We start from the raw sequence: 16,652 nt of genomic DNA on the forward strand, positions 1-16,652 counted from the left end.
TTGTTTAGAGGGTTTCATTTAAAAGTCATATTATTTAGTTGGACTATGTAAACCAGGGGTGCTGAGTTTAGCTCCAACCCTGAAAAAAATAAAAAGACCTGTATTCTGAAGACCTTAATTAGGGTTGGAGCTAAACTCTGCAGGGACACAGGCCCTCCAGGATCAACGTTCCCCACCCCTGATGGACTCCAAATTCTCAATACACTAGGCATGTATTATATGTGTATTGTGTGTGTCATGTTAGGGACCACAAACTGTACTCGTAGAGAAAATCTGATATAGAAAAGTTGAAACAGTGTATGTCTAAATTGTATATAAAAATACAAATAAATTTAATTATTTTTTTATAAACTAAGCACCAATTTGAAGCCAAAAAACAGGCGAACAAATCCTAAAGTGACTAAAATCTTAAGTTTATTAAAAGCTAAACTAAGTTTATGTACGAGCTAAAGTATTCCGGCTTCAATATGGTATTGAATATGTTGAAAAAGACATACATGTTAATTTTGTACGTATTTTACATTATAAATGGTTTTGTATAAACTCCTGACACCACGAAGAAAAAAATAAGTTGAAATCACACAATCTCCTCACATTTGCACACTTGGTTTGTTTTTCAGTTTTGAATTTATTTAAGAATAACTCGAAACAATCAAATGTTGTCATTCTCAATATCAAGTCCTGTTTCCCCCTTTTATGTTAGCGCCATCAGCAGTGGAACAAGCCACAGTCACATTTAATATGCAAGAGGGAAAAAAAGTGTAGAGGGCATGGCTAAAGTGGGTTTCCAGCTACGCCTGGACAAACCGGAGCGGCAATTCTCAGCATAAATGTTTGGCACAACAAGATAGTGGTACAATTTGTGCCAATTTCCCCTCATTTTCATCCAACAGTATAGGGCCAGACACTGTGCAGAGCAAAAACAAACAAAGCTACTAAAACAGAAACGGTTTCTTCATGGGGCACTGTCAGTTAGCATTCACTGACTAAAAGTCTGCCATCCTGAATTAAAACAAAGACAGATAACGAAACAAAACACTTGTAGGAAGCCTTAGAGAGAGGTTTATGGGAAGGTTAGATCTCTCTTTTGTAACACTACTCGTTGTCAGAAGTGCACCATAAGCATGGATTGATTTTAACAAACAGATCAATTCTGTATGGGAGAGAAAGACCAGGCTCTGAAGCGAAATGCAGAAAACTGGCCATAAAAGAGCAGCACAACTGGCCAAGCAGCATTACAAACAATGCAGTTCCTCAATAAATACAGATTCCTGGACACAAAATTGAGACTGGAGCTGCTCGGTACCTTTGAAAGCACTGCTGCAAATGGACTAGGGAAGACCTATGAAACACAAGCGAAAAAATGTCATAGGGCAGATCCAAAACAGAAAAGAAAAAAAACAACAACCCTAAGAGACATTCTGAATATTGAGTTAAGTGCACTTTCACAGTTCAACCATAATACATCAATAAAGTTCCACTTCCTCCCTTTGATCGCGTTAAGTTCAGATGGTGATCAGTCCTGCAGGTGATGAAAACGTCTAACCGTCTCTCCTTTTCATGACTACGAAAGCAAAAAGAGTGGATTTCCTGGCAGACATGACAAGAGATTTCATCCCTTAAAATAAATAACCTTATTTCTCAGTGCATACAAAAAGGGAGCCTTAACACTTACATAAGAGGGAGAGAGAGAGACAAGAGTCCAGTGTGGTTTTATCTACTATTTAGGCACAGGCACACGGTCACCAGAACTTTTCCATTTTACCCCATTCCACCTAGCCTTACATTTTAACTTGATATTTACTTTTATTTGTCGATGTAGCTGAATGCTCCTTTGACGCACAAATGAGAGCTCTGAGGGCGAGTGAGTTCTTTTGCGGATCCTGGTGCCTCAGAGCATGCCGAAGCCTTTGGCGTAAGTGATGGCTTTAAGGAGTCTCTCTCGAAGTTTCTCCTTAGTGGAGTATTCAGGGAGGAGCAGCACGTTGAAGCAGGTATGAGAGGTGGGTAACCTGACCATAGGAGGAGAAGAGAGCATTACTTTGAGAAGACTTTGCATATTTATTGCTACAGAGATGTATACACATGTATAATGTCAAATATATGTGGTAAAAGTGCCGTTAGATTCATATGCTTGAATGCTGGTTCATAAAGAGAATGCAATGCATCATTGCAACTTACAAATATGCATTAACTATGCTAGTTAATGTTTTTTTTTTTTTTTTTTTTTTTAATCTTATCCCATGAATTCTTTTTTTCTTTTATTTTTTTTATTAAAAAGAGCTACAAAAAAGCACTGGGTTAATATAGAGGGAAAAAAAAGCTTTTGAGAACCACTGATATTACTGCTTTACGTAATCTCAGGAAAAGAGCCTCAAGACCTTGCTTTTTTTATTTTTTCTCTCCCTTCCACTGCCCACGAATCACATTTTTAAAAGTAAAAAATGTATTCTGATTTAAAATTGAATTGATATGATAAATGACCTTTTTAAACACAGTATGATGTCATAAAACTTTAACTGATTATTGAGCAACAGTGTATTTGAGTTTACCTGTCTGAGTCCGGGCCATTTTTGGCAATAATCATCTTGAGCTTGCCTAAACCTCCAACTGGAGCTCTGTCTGTGCCCGTGGTGAACTGAAGAAACAGCCTCTTCTGCTCCTGCCCAAATGAGTGCACAGTCTCCCAGAAATCCCTGATGAGTGTCAAAAAGACACACTTTTAATCTCACGTAGGAAGTAGTATTTACAACTAGCAGTGGACTGATATTGTGCTTGTAAATACTGATGTGACCATCTGGAGATCAGGATGGCTGATGTGTAATGCAACACTCATAATTAAATGACAACTAGACAAATGAAATGAATTATTTCATGACAAATTAACGGCTCACATAAAAATGTATCAAAAACTTAATGCTCATCTTGCACAACATTTAGTCCTAAAACACCTGAAATACAATCACTACCTGAAAGCAAGATGATTTATTATCCATTGACATGGAGAAACATACAGCTCAAAACCTCAAATGTCAGCTGATCACCACTAGTAACTATGACATCATAAAGAAAATAATAACCCACACAACATTATTTACATGATGTATTTTAATATGCATAAACTTACTTAATAATGTGAGAGTCTTTGTTGTATCCACCATCATATTCTGTACTATCTTCAAGTGCTTGGAAGTCAAGATTCTGCACGAGGAAAAACACAAAGTTATTGGTTTCTAACTAAGGCTGTGCCACATGTGTAAGATCAGCCTGGAAGTAAATAATAACCTATAGCCAACTCACCCTGCTGCCACATATGAGCAGCTCGATCTCCTCCGATCGAAACAGATACTTGAGCGGAGATTCATTAGTGACCATGTGGAACCCTCTTCTGAAGGCCTTGAACTGTTTCTCCACACTTTTGTTCAGCATGTACTCTGCATAGAGTGCCACAAAATCCTGCAGAGACCCACTTCGTGTTATGTGTATACTGGCAGATACAAACATGTTTGTGTTTTAAAATGCTGAATGAATGAATGCATTGCTGGAATCTTCTCCTTAAAGTGGACTAACCTTTCTGTTCTCATTGGTAACTGGGATTTTATCTCCTCCTTCCTTCAAATCATACATTAGTGGGTTTCCAAACAGGTCTGTTTGTGAGATCTGGAAGGTAATCATCATGTCTTCTTCCACATTACCTTCATACTCCAGCAGATCCTTCAGACTCTGATAAAGAACCTGAACAAACAGATGATCAGAACCATTATAGAGAATGTGAAGAGATGCACTCATACCCCTAGGTTTTTGATATGACAGCATGAATCAACTCGCCCCAAATATTTTGATGAGCAGACACGGTGTACTAAAGTCATAATGACAGGGTCTGCCACTAAAGTGCTGATGTACCTGCCTATATCTCCTCCCAGACACAATCTCTGTCCTAGCATACCTCCAATATGAGAACAGGTAATGCATTCCCATTTGCAATAAAGCTGAAATGGTGCTCTTTGTAAATACAGAATTTCAATGTCAACATACAACATGATGTTGAAATGCTGTGGGGAAAAAAATTAGCTTATGTTTCAACGAGCAAGCCAAAAATCCTTTTTCGTTAAAATAAGGCCATGTCATCATAAGACATGCTCTTGAAAAAGCAATTGTTTGGGAAGGCATCACATACGGTCTTGTTTGATTCAGCAGGATCTGAATCTACAATTAAGTTCGTCTGCATGTGAAAAAAGTACAGGCTACTATATCTAAAGTGTAGTTTAATTGTTTACTCAAGTTGAAACTTTAAAAGTGTACACTTCTGTTCAAATGTTTTGTAGACTTAACATTGTAACACAAAATTAATCAAAGAATCCTCAAAGTATCATGGTTTCCATAAAAATATTAAGCAGTACAGCTTTTTTCCACATTGATGATAATCAGAAATGTTTCCTGAGCACCAAAGTACCAAATTAGCATATTAGAATGATTTATGACTAATGATGTGGCACTGAAGACTGAAATAATATCTGCTGAAAGCCACCTTTGCCTTCACAGAAATAAATTACATTTAAAAATATATTAAAAACAAAATTAAGCAAATATATATTACCAAAAAAAATACTATTTTAAATTGCAATTTCTCTTTCATTTTTGATTAATAAATGAAGATGTGGTAAGCACAAGAGACTTCTTTCAAACAAACAAACAAAAAAAAAAAATCTCACCCACCCCAAACTTTTGGATGATAACACAATCTGCAATCTGTTATATTTGCACTTCATTTCTAAAAAAAAAATGTTTGACTAGGAATGCTGATTAACATAAATAAATGTAACCAGGGAAGTATTACCGGATGAGAGTCTGAAAGGTCTCTAAACGTTCCTTTCTTTCCCATTAGTTTTCTGTAAACCACCATAGGGAAGTGCACATCAAGAATGCAGTTATTGTAGATAGCTAAGCCCAAGACGATGCCTATCAATGTGAACTGGCCTTCAGTTTCAAACGATGAAGGGTTGAACCAGAAAAGTTTTGTGATTTCATCATAGGTAAACATGCCTGTGGGTGAAACGGAAAGAGAAAGTGTAAGACCAGGGTGCACAACAGATCCTCATCTCACACTCTCCGAATCAATAAGTTCATCAATATCAATAAAACAAGTTCTAAGAGGAACATTAACCCTCTGGAGTCCAAGGGTATTTTTGGGGCCTGGAGAAGTTTTGTCATGCCCTGACATTTGTGCCGTTTTCAGTTTCTTATAAATATCTAAATGGCTTAAGTCTAATCTCACTGTAATTAGCACAAACTGGGCTATAATAATATGTGCGCAGCATGTATGTACTTGACAGTGTTTTTTTGAGAAAAAAAATGTTATGCATGGTTAGTGAAAAACTAAACATCTTAAATCACTTGAATAAGGCCATAAAACACATACATATCATTGGTTCCCAGGACTTTTGAGAACTGGAGCCTGTAGCCTAGAATTTGTCTTTCTAAATGATGTGAAAATCATCTTGTTTACTCACTCACAGAAAACAATATATTGATTTAAATTTTCTAAGACACATTTTGTTGGTAAAAGTCATATGCGAGTAGACGTCAACTATAATGAATATCATTGTGATTTACACCTGAGAAAACAAAGGCCTGCGTAATGAGCTGCATAATGAGCCTCTCAGTCAGCTGTGTCACTGAGAGGGAGGAGTTACAAGAAAGAATGTGATGACAAAATAAATGATATAATTTTATGTTTCTAGTTTATTTAGAATATATTTAATTATCCCACAACATAATTTAATATTCACTTGCGAGTGCAGTTAAACAGTTTATTAGGAACAATCAAAGCTGACTTTCAAACTAAATTTTTTGCATCATTACTTCAGTCACATTACTACAGTCCGTGAAAAACGGACATCGTGTTGTTTTCATATGGATTACTTAATCACAGAATATTTGTTCTCGGCAGCACTTGTTTAGTTTAAAAGTAGACATGTCAGGCTTTCTATAGATATCTCTCTCATGTCTCTTCGTTGAGTATTAACTGAGTTACAGTTCATTTTAATGACGCGTGTCTAAATGAAGATCAACGCAGACAAAGGCTGCAGACAGCACACCTTGTTTGTTATCTTTATACTGTATACAAAACAAGTAGACCCTTTACAGATTCGATTGATGTATTGTTCTTATCTGTACGATCAAAACTGAAAGTGTAATTTAAGTTCTTTTCAGGGTTATCAGAAGAAAATGCCTCATAACACGTATATGCGTTAAACGACTTCAGAGGGTTAAGCCAACTAGTGCAGATCCATTCCAGTATCAATGAATAGAAATCAAACGGATTAAGCTTTACATTAGTATGGGTAAGAAAAGCCAAAGAGTATATTAAACAAGTCAAGTAGGAAATATTTGATGATAATTACCTATATCTGGGTTAAAGATCTCCTCTACGACCAGTTGAAAGAACTCTTTGGATACTCCCCCTTCGTCTACTCCCTGCTCTCCCTCAAACTCCACATACAGCTGTTTCTTCAGGTCTGCTGGGTTTTCCATGGCAATCATCTCCAACTAAAACCAATCACATATTCATCACAAATGATAAATAATACGTGAGAAATCACTAGAAAACAACATTTGTCTTTGAAAGCTCTTTGGCACCTACCCTGACAAGAGCATCATCTATGACGTGGTCTCTGCGCACTTTGAGTCGCAGGTAAGGGTTCAGCTGTTGTCCCTGCACTAAACTGTAGAGGGCCGTTATCCTGCGCTCGCTGTACATCCGGATCCGGTTGTCATAGTACAGGCCTAGATTCTTAGTCACAGCGTTAAGAATGAACGGGCAGGTCATAAAGGAGAACTTGCTTTCTGTCTCCACCTTGAAGAAGGTGTAGTCTTTGTCCATTTCAAGAACCTCATTGAGCGGTTCGTTGATGAACTCCTCGTACGGGATGAGGGGTTTTCGACAGTCCGAGGCACGAATGCCCAGTTCTGTCTCTAGTGGATCCACCCGAGGGCCTTTCTTGTTGCGCCGTTCCTCGCCGAGCAGTTCCTGCAGGGTCAGCTCGCTGGACTCCGGGATCGGTTCGTCATCCTCCTCCTCGTTGTGACCCATGTCTAGGTCACCACCCAGCACATTTGCATAGTAGACGATTTTCAAGCACTTGGTGGCTGCCACCACACCATCATCCTCGTTGACAAGGTTGTCGCTGCTGAACTCGTTGCTGATAACCGTGTAGGTAATAAGCTGCTGGAAAGTCTCGAGCAGACGTCGGATCTGGTCTGCGCCATACTGCGACCACAACAGCGCAAGCTTGGCCAGAGCCGGAAGAGGTAGCTTGCTCATTGCCTTGCAGAATTGTGGCAGGGCGATTTCTAAGTATTCTGGACTGTGGAGGTTACTGTTCTCCATGACGATGATGAAGACGTTCAGGTAATTAGGGTCGGCGGCATACACGTTGTGGTAGGTGAGGTCACACTCTACATTGGGCGACAGGTAGACTAACGCGTTGAGGAATGCTGCTTCGATCTTCTCATTTGATAATAGTCTGTCATACACTCTTCTTACTGCATCAATGTCTACAGAAACTTCGACGGGACCAAACTTTTGGACATTGTTTTCTTCGTGAGATGGCCCGTCTCCACTTGACGCAGAGGCTTCGGGTTCCACCTCCATGGCTGTGGACGAACCAGAGGCCGTTTCCTTCTCATCTTCATCTTTGTCCTCATCCTTGGCCTGAAGGGACTTGAGCTCTTCCTTGGTGTGTTGATTCGCCTTGCGGAAACTCTGGACCAGACTCTCCGCGCTTGAGAAAACCCTACCGATGACACGGATTAGAGGAGAATAGTCCTCTGTCTCACTGCAGAGGCTTAGGATTTCATACACCTTCTCCTCTGTCAAGTTATTCAGATCTGCAAAAGAATATGGTAAAGAATAAGTGAAAAAAAAAAAAAAAAAAAGATTTGTGTCAAACTAGCTTTCTCCGTGTTCCTGTAGCTCAACTGGTAGAGCTTTGCATTAGCAAGTGCAAGGTTGGGGGTTCGAATCCCAGGAAACACATGATAGTAAAAAATTGTTAGTCTGAATGCAATGAAAGTCGCTTTGGATAAAAGCGTCTGCTAAATGCATACATTAAAATTTAATTTTAAATTTCCACCTTCATAGTGTGCACGCATCTTTTTTTCAACTTTTCATTTCTAAAACTTCTAATTTAATTGCTTTGTTCCTCAATCCTGAATTTTAACTTGAAAAATATGATGCTCTGTTCACCTAATTGAGCAATACTAAATGACTGTTTATTCAATTTGTGATGTATATTAAATACATATTAATATTAAGGTTTAAAAGTTTATTCAGTAGCACATTTGTGGTATCAAAAATTATAGCGTCACATCTTTTAGTATTTTTATTTTCTCTATTTAATTGTATTTTTTATTTTACTCATAACAAAGCATTTGTGACCCTGGACCACAAAACCAGTCATAAATCACATGGGTGTATTTGTAGCAATAGCCAACAACAACACATTGTATGGGTCATAATTATCTATTTTTCTTTTATGCCAAAAATCATTAGGATATTAAGTAAAGATCATGTTCCATGAAGGTATTTTGTTAATTTTTTTATTAGTAATATGCATTGCTGAGAACTTCAATTGTTTTGCACCCATATTTTCAAATAGTTGTATCTCCAAATGTTCTCCCTACCTAACAAACCATACATCCATGAAAAGCTTATTTATTCAGCTTTCAGATTATGAAAATTGACCCTTCTGTATTTGTTTTCCAGGCTCACATTTTGGAAATTGCATTGTGCATATAAGATTTGTGGTTCGTTCCTTTCCTGATCCCCCCCCCCCCCCCCTAACCAACAAAAAAAATCATAATGTTGACTAAGTGTGACAATGTGTTCACCTCTAAAGTCCTCCCTTGCGGGCTGTAGGTCCTTATGGTTCATCTTCCCGTTGCTGCAAGCAGAGAAGTTGTGAGCTCCTTTGGCACTGTTCTCCGGGAAGGCTGAACTGGCTCCTTTCTTAGAGGGATGAGGATCACACAGTTTGGCATTATTCTTATATAACTCCAGGGCCTTGATGGCCGCTGCATTGTTATCCATGCGCTGGAAACCCGGAGAAGAGCCACAAGCCTCATTCGTGCAGGCCTCATTTCCACAGCCCTCTGTTAACTGGTGGTAGTAGCGCTCAATTAAATGCTTTGCAGCCGCTCGCTTCCTGTATCAGACATTCAAACAGGACAGCAGGGGCATTAGTATGGATCAATCCTGAAAAAAAGTTCACAACAGTGCAAATATTTCTATACTTTTATATCTCAAATAAAACCATCCATTTGAATTTCTCAACAGCCATTAAAACATTGATTTTTGCATGTGCACATGATGGAATTAGACTTTTCTATACGTGGATGAACTTCGGGTTACATGTCACCAATGTAATTCATGTCAACACAATAATGTTGAGGTCTTTTAAAATAATGCATATTTTATGCACATTGTGTACTTCCAATAGTTTTACTGTATAAAAAAATGATAAAATTAATAGTGCTTTTCAACCAGTAATTACAGTAACTCTTAATGTGCGGTCACATTAGCAAAAGATCTGCACAATTATGCAGGGGAAAAAGTTCACTGTGAATAGTAAATCACTGTTCACACTTTCAAACCCAGCAGCTTCCTGTTGGTCAAAGTGGCAAATTCACGTGACCAAAAGTGGGGAACTTTTTCACCCTCACGTGACACTCTTGACTGTGTGTGGATTCCTGTTGAAATTAATGGATTTCTCCAGCAAAATGCTGCCTAGCAATGGTATATGTGACCACACCTTCAGGAGAATCAAGTGTTTGCTTATTCTTAGTGTGACCAAAACCAAAACTGAAACTGTCATCATTTACTCAGCCTCAAGTCGTTCCAAACCTGTATATGAATTTCTTTCTTTCTTTGAACACAAAAGATGATATTCTGAAGAATGCTGGTAACCAAACAGATGATGATAGTATTGTTGTCCATAGAAGTCAATGGCTATGGAAATCATTAGCTACTGTCAACCATTTGGTTAGCAAAATTATTCAAAATATCAGTAGAACAAAGAACCGAAGGGTGAGTAAATGATGAAAGAATGTACATTTTTTGGTAAACACACACACATATAGTGTTCCTGTAGCTCAATTGGTAGAGCACTGCCTTATCAAGCGCAAGGTTGGGGGTTCGATTCGCCGGGAACACATGAAAGGTAAAAATTGATAGCCTGAATGCACTGTAGGTCGCTTTGGATAAAAGCATCTGCTAAATGCATAAATTATATATATATATATATATATATATATATATATATATATATATATATATATATATATATATATAAAAAAAACAGGAACACACAAAAATAACCAATCAGCATTTAATTTTGAACGTCAGTCAAGACAAGATATGATACCCATGAAAACAGTCATTTAACACAGGTATAGACAAAGAAACTTACATTAGACTTGCTTGAAGTTTCCGATATCACACTCTTCTGCAGCTCTGAACTCTAAAGAGACCAAAAGTTGGTCAGGTAGCAATCCTGCAGATGAACAGAGAACAGTCACTCACATACACACTGCTATACAGACCAAGATGACTGGAAACAGTTCACTCAGTAATGAGTCAATGACTAATAAAAAGGATAGTTCTTCCAAAAATAGAAACGACCCCATTTAACCCTATTGATCAAAGGTGCTCAAGATTATTGAGAAACACTGTGGTGTTGGTAAACACGAGCCTAACGTGCATGACCGGGAAGAACGTCACCATGAGCAGCGTCTTAAAATCAAACAAGCCGCCTACCTAGACAGTATTCTGAAACCCTACGATGTCCACAATTGCTGTCCAGGTAGTCAGCCCACTAGTTTTGACACAAAGCCCATGTAACCGCAAGAAGAGCAGCGACATAAACCTACACAGAGGCCCGAACTAAAAACATACCGTGTGCTTTTGCAACCGAAACATCCCGTGTACCGGTAAACAGTCAGTGGTTTACCCCGAGCAGAAGGAGCTGAGGCCGCAGTGGGACAGGCAGGGGGGGTATGACAGTGCACAAACAACTTCAGCATTGCACACACACATAGCCAATCTCCTATGGTTCATTTTAAAACGAACGAACGAAGACCTAATGGTCAGTTATAAAGTGTGCTGATGATCGACGCGTTTAAGGCAGAGTGAAAGCAGCAAATCGTGTTACCTTGCAGTAACTGTCATGGGGAGTAACGTTAATAGCAGGAAAGAGCTGAGTAACTAGTTAGCCTAGCTACAGCTAGCCAGTCTGCCATTTCGAAAACACGAACGGATTATACTTAACGGTTGTTGTTGCATAGTCAAAGGCGAGGGTGTAACTTATTTAGGATATCGGGACTGCACTGATTTCGCTTGTTTACCACAAACCCCTTCCGTCCCTCCCCGGAGCTGTTAGCAGAGCAGCTAACTGGCCTAACAGCGCGTATTACGGCTTCGATCAAGCGCGATCGGGGCGGGAGAAGCGTGATTGATGTTTTGACAGCTTACTTGTGAAGATGTTCTGATGCGGACGAATGAATCTGGTCTCTCAACATCACAATCGCTCCGAGTGCAGCGTGTATTCAACTCCAACCCCTCCACAAAATATTCGCGGCCATCTTGATCAACCGAGGCAAACACGGAGAGCGATCCCACAATGCACCGTGGCACGAGGACGACCATCGGCACAGCGTTCTTCTGGCAGTCAGTCAAGATCGAGATGTGATGAAACCTGAGAAGTTGTGTTTTTATGAGCTGAAATAAACAAAGTTTTAAAACACGCACCAGATGTCTTTCTTTTTAACACATACATTTAAAAAACAATTGTAACAATAATATTCATCAGCAGATTGCAGAACCCGAAAGGAAAACTTAAAGAATATAGCTATGCATTTGCTGAAGAAAATACCAGTGCTTGTCTTGGCAGAGGGATTTGGTTTTATCTCAGTGATCTTTATCTTTTTTTTAGTCAGTTCACCCAAAATATTCATAATTTATTGATGTGTTCTGTGGGAGCTGCAGGTTACATGTTACTCCAGTAGGGGGCAACGGTCAATGTCCTGTCAATCATTCTGATTCTATGAGCACAGATCACAGCTATAATATTGTTGGAATCACTTTCAGATTTGTTTATTTTATTATTTCAGCTTATGAATGTTAAAACCACTGACAGCCAATCAAAATCCACCCAACTCCAAAGAAGCATTTCAAATTATATGAAATGACAACTGCACGTTTTATTGTAAAAAGTTGTTGATGCATTGATTACCATTTGTACACCGGTTGTAATATTACCACAAATACCATGGTTAAACAATGGTCAGTCTAGGAAAACAAAGCTTAATTTGTGGTAACCTTGATTTAACTTAGCCTATTTTATTTTTGGTGTTTGGTTTTATTTGTAGTAAAACAATGGTTAATTTTCATAAGTCTATTATGTTTCATAGATGTTCTTGTGATGCTGAGAGAAATACTTTCCCAAACAACATTTTCGGCATGCCATTTTAATTTTTTTATTTATTTGTACTTAATGAATGTTTTCTTAATGTTGAGAGAAAATATTATTATATAATATATTACATATATTATGATATGTTTATTGTTCTTGGTAACAGCTCTTTAGTGAGTTACTGATTCAGTTATTCAACCGTTCACTAAAAACACTCGTCCACAAGTCTTTGTGTTTCACAATTCAATATCCAAATACTGCAATGATATCAAATACTGGTATTTAAACACTGCTCTGGGTGTGTGTTCACAGTGTGTGTGTGTGCACTTTGGATGGGGAGTATGGGTCACTATACTTGGCCGTGTGTCACGTCACTCTCTCTCTCACTCACTCACTCACTCACTCACTCACTCACTCACTCACTCACTCACTCACTCACTCACTCACTCACTCCACTCACTCACTCACTCACTCACTCACTCACTCACTCACTCACTCACTCACTCACTCCACTCATTTTTAATGTTGAGCATTCTGTCAGTATAAAGACATGTTCAAACCAAAAACGATAATTATAAGGAAAACTATTCTTTTTTATATATATGTAACTGTTTGCTGCAGTTATGTCGTCTGTATTAAGGTCTTTTCATGAAAACCTTGAAGAATCATATTAACTTGTGGAAAATGGGCATCCGATAACCCCTTTAACAAAAAATGCAAAGCATGTGATACAAGCCATTACTGAATGCAAGATCTGTGTATCACAATAACACGATGGTACGACTGCTGTGCAACATGGGAAATTTGTTAGATCTTCGAACATCTGAATCTTATTCCAAGCTTTTCATCACCGTACAATGCATGAACATCATGCGTTAGATTACACATGCATCCCACTGTGTGTTTTGCTTATCTCACAGACCTGCAAGAAAAGCACACATTTTCTTCTGAAAGAGACAAGAGACATCCTGTAAATTCAGAAGAAGCTCTTGTGGGCTTGAATAATGGAAAAGGTGACTGTTTATGATGATGCAGCTGTGGAGAATGAGGATCTCATGAATATAGACAGCTGTTTAGCCCGGAGTCAACACGGTTTGAGATCCCACACCACTCATACAAATCTGCCGCAGCATTATTAGATGGAAAGACTGAACTAATCTGAAGTGTGGAGCTGTCGTGCAGCAATTTTATTGAAAACAAGAGGACAAAACTATTCATATTTTTTAACATGCAGACTCTCATAACATATGCATGAAACTAGCATGAGATGTCTGCACTAAAGATTTGAGAAAATATTTTGCTATCAATTTAAAATAAAAAAATTTTTTTTTGTTAGTTTTGTTTAGATTAAAAAAGTGCATAACTTATGAACAACACTCAGACCTTCACGGGGAATTCTGCACATATACAGTATACACTCAAGTATACAAGTCAAGGTCTGTGTTGAGGATGTGTTTCCTCATAGACTGATAGTAGGATTTAGGCAATATGTTGGACATAAGCTGGAAATGTTGAACGCACTGATTTGTGGGTTTGGAAATGCAGGATTACAATCATTTTAAAGATTTATTTTAAACCAGACTCATGTGTTCTTAAGTATACAAACAATGAACTTTTTGAAAAACAATCTCAACAGAATGGTTTATCTCCAAAATGAAGAAAAATAAAAGCTAAACTGTCCTTTATCCATTTATTTCATTTTCATTCCTATAGCCTTTTCAAATACCAGAGGTCTAAAAAATTCATGACTCTGCTATGTGTTGATGAATTAGATTTTTCAAGTAATTTATGATTAACAAAATGGAATGCTGAGGGAAAATTCTGTTGCTGTGGAGGAAAAAGTCATATAATCTTAAAGGACATCATGGAATGAATGGCTACATACCTTGAATGATTTCATTTCAAGGAGAAAGGGACATTATAGCTCCCACAAACCAATAAACAAACAGTGTCTGAGGGGTTCTCTCCTTTACCTCTCTATGTGTGCAAATAGCATCAGTCTTCCAAGTTGTACCCTTGAGCCAAGCACATGTGAAGAAAACAGTGTGTTAACAGTTCAGATTTAACCATCAATATGTCAAAATGTCTTCTGTTGGGAAACAGAGCAGTGGGATATACATGCATATGTCACATATTACTAAGTAATCTGCAAAACCAAATACACAGAAATAAAAAGATAAATACATTTTCAGAAGAAAAAAACATTATATTATATTATATTATATTATATTATATTATATTATATTATATTATATTATATTATTAGTAATACAAATATGTTAGTAACATATTTTTGGGATGGAGGTATCCAGAATTTGTGTATGTTTGCATGTTCTGAACATAATCTAAAAATGTACAGGTGCATCTCAATAAATTAGAATGTTGTGGAAAAGTTCATTTATTTCAGTAATTCAACTCAAATTGTGAAAACTTGTGTATTAAAGAAATTCAATGCACACAGACTGAAGTAGTTTAAGTCCTTGGTTCTTTTAATTGTGATGATTCTGGCTCACATTTAACAAAAACCCATTCACTATCTCAGTAAATTAGAATATGGTGACGTTTTTTTTTTTTTAACAATAATTTTATTTTCAAAGATTTACATACAGATTAAGACAAGAGTTACATTTTTTCATTATGACACACATATATTACCTATATATACATAAAAAATAAAATAAATAAAATAAATAAATAAATAAAAATAGTAATACGTAAGTGAACTCCACAATAACCTTAAAAATACATACATAAATATACTAAAATAAAAATAAAAATAAAAATAAAAAAGAATACAGCAATAACATACTTGTCTATATACTTTCAATGTCCATCAATTCCACAAAAGAGTCACCATCTAGACTCTCCAAAAACTCATAAAAAAACTTTCCAGATGGACCAAAATACTTGAAGTTTGTTTTTCAAAAAATAGGTAATCTTTTCTAAGGCAAGGCATGAGGTCATCCCCTTTATCCATTGAGACACTCCAGGAGTTTCATCTTTTTTCCAAGAACATGCAATTACACGTTTAGCTTCCAGCAAACAGAGATTTAACAACAATCTTTCATGTTTGATCATTTTAAAGTTCAGAGGACAAATATGTAATATAATATGGTGACATGTTAATCAACTCAAACCACCTGCAAAGGTTTCCTGAGCCTTAAAAATGGTCTCTCAGTTTAATTCACTAGGCTACACAATCATGGGGAAGACTGATGATCTGACAGTTGTCCAGAAGACAATAATTGACACCTTTCACAAGGAGGGTAAACCACAAACATTTTTTGCCGAATAAGTTGGCTGTTCACAGAGTGCTGTATCCAAGCATGTTAATAGAAATTTGAGTGGGAGGAAAAAGTGTGAAAGAAAAAGATGAAACTAACTGACAGAAAACAGCAGCCTTATGAGGATTGTCAAGCAAAATCGATTCAAGAGTTTGAGTGAACTTCACAAGGAATGGACTGAGGCTGGGGTCAAGGCATCAAGAGCCACCACACACAGACGTGTCAAGGAATTTGCTGAAACCACAGACAACGTCAGAGGCATCTTACCTGGGCTAAGGAGAAGAAGAACTGGACTGCAGTGCTCCAAAGTCCTATATTCAGATGAGAGCAAGTTTTCTATTTCATTTGGAAACCTACAGTAGGTCCTAGAGTCTGGAGGAAGGGTGGAGAAGCTCAAGTTGCTTGAAGTCCAGTGTTAAGTTTTCACAGTCTGTGATGATTTGGGTGCAATGTCATCTGCTTGTGTTGGTCCATTGTGTTTTTTGGAAACCAAAGTCACCGCACCCATTTCTCAAGAAATGGTATGCTTCTTTCTGCTGACCAGCTTTTTGAAAATGCTGATTTTATTTTCCAGCAGGATTTGTCACCTGCCCACACTGCCAAAAGCACCAAAAGTTGGTTAAATGAGCATGGTGCTGGTGTGCTTGACTGGCCAGCAAACTCACCAGACCTGAACCCCATAGAGAATCTATGGGGTATTGTCAAGAGGAAGATGAGAAACAAGAGACCAAACAATGCAGATGAGCTGAAGGCCACTGTCAAAGAAATCTGGGCTTCCATACCACCTCAGCAGTGCCACAAACTGATCACCTTCATGCCACGCTGAATTGAGGCAGTAATTAAAGCAAAAGGAGCCCCTACCAAGTATTGAGTACATGTACAGTAAATGAACATACTT

The 16,652-nt window shown here is 37.7% G+C and overlaps 1 protein-coding gene across 3 annotated transcripts; it reads right to left on the minus strand.

Moving 5' to 3' along the window:
* Positions 1-608: 608 nt before the first annotated feature.
* LOC127959778 (ubiquitin-protein ligase E3A-like) lies at positions 609-11,710 on the minus strand. 3 transcript variants are annotated; one of them, XR_008154291.1, is made up of 12 exons: positions 11,531-11,707; positions 10,470-10,553; positions 8,893-9,206; positions 6,644-7,890; positions 6,405-6,549; positions 4,838-5,043; positions 3,571-3,735; positions 3,301-3,456; positions 3,128-3,201; positions 2,553-2,696; positions 1,805-2,012; positions 609-1,564 (listed from the first exon to the last, which is right to left on the minus strand). XR_008154291.1 is itself a non-coding variant. In XM_052559156.1 (11 exons), coding segments are annotated over exons 2-11 (2,574 nt in total). In that variant the 5' UTR covers positions 10,472-10,553; positions 11,531-11,706; the 3' UTR covers positions 609-1,891. The 3 variants fall into 3 exon arrangements, 1 of the variants encoding a protein (XP_052415116.1); XM_052559156.1 differs by having other exon boundaries at positions 609-2,012; positions 11,531-11,706; XR_008154292.1 differs by lacking the exons at positions 609-1,564; positions 1,805-2,012; positions 2,553-2,696 and having other exon boundaries at positions 3,124-3,201; positions 3,301-3,487; positions 11,531-11,710.
* Between the last annotated feature and the right edge of the window lie 4,942 nt (positions 11,711-16,652).

Source organism: Carassius gibelio, chromosome B6, assembly GCF_023724105.1.
Source record: "Carassius gibelio isolate Cgi1373 ecotype wild population from Czech Republic chromosome B6, carGib1.2-hapl.c, whole genome shotgun sequence".
NCBI lineage: Eukaryota > Metazoa > Chordata > Actinopteri > Cypriniformes > Cyprinidae > Carassius > Carassius gibelio.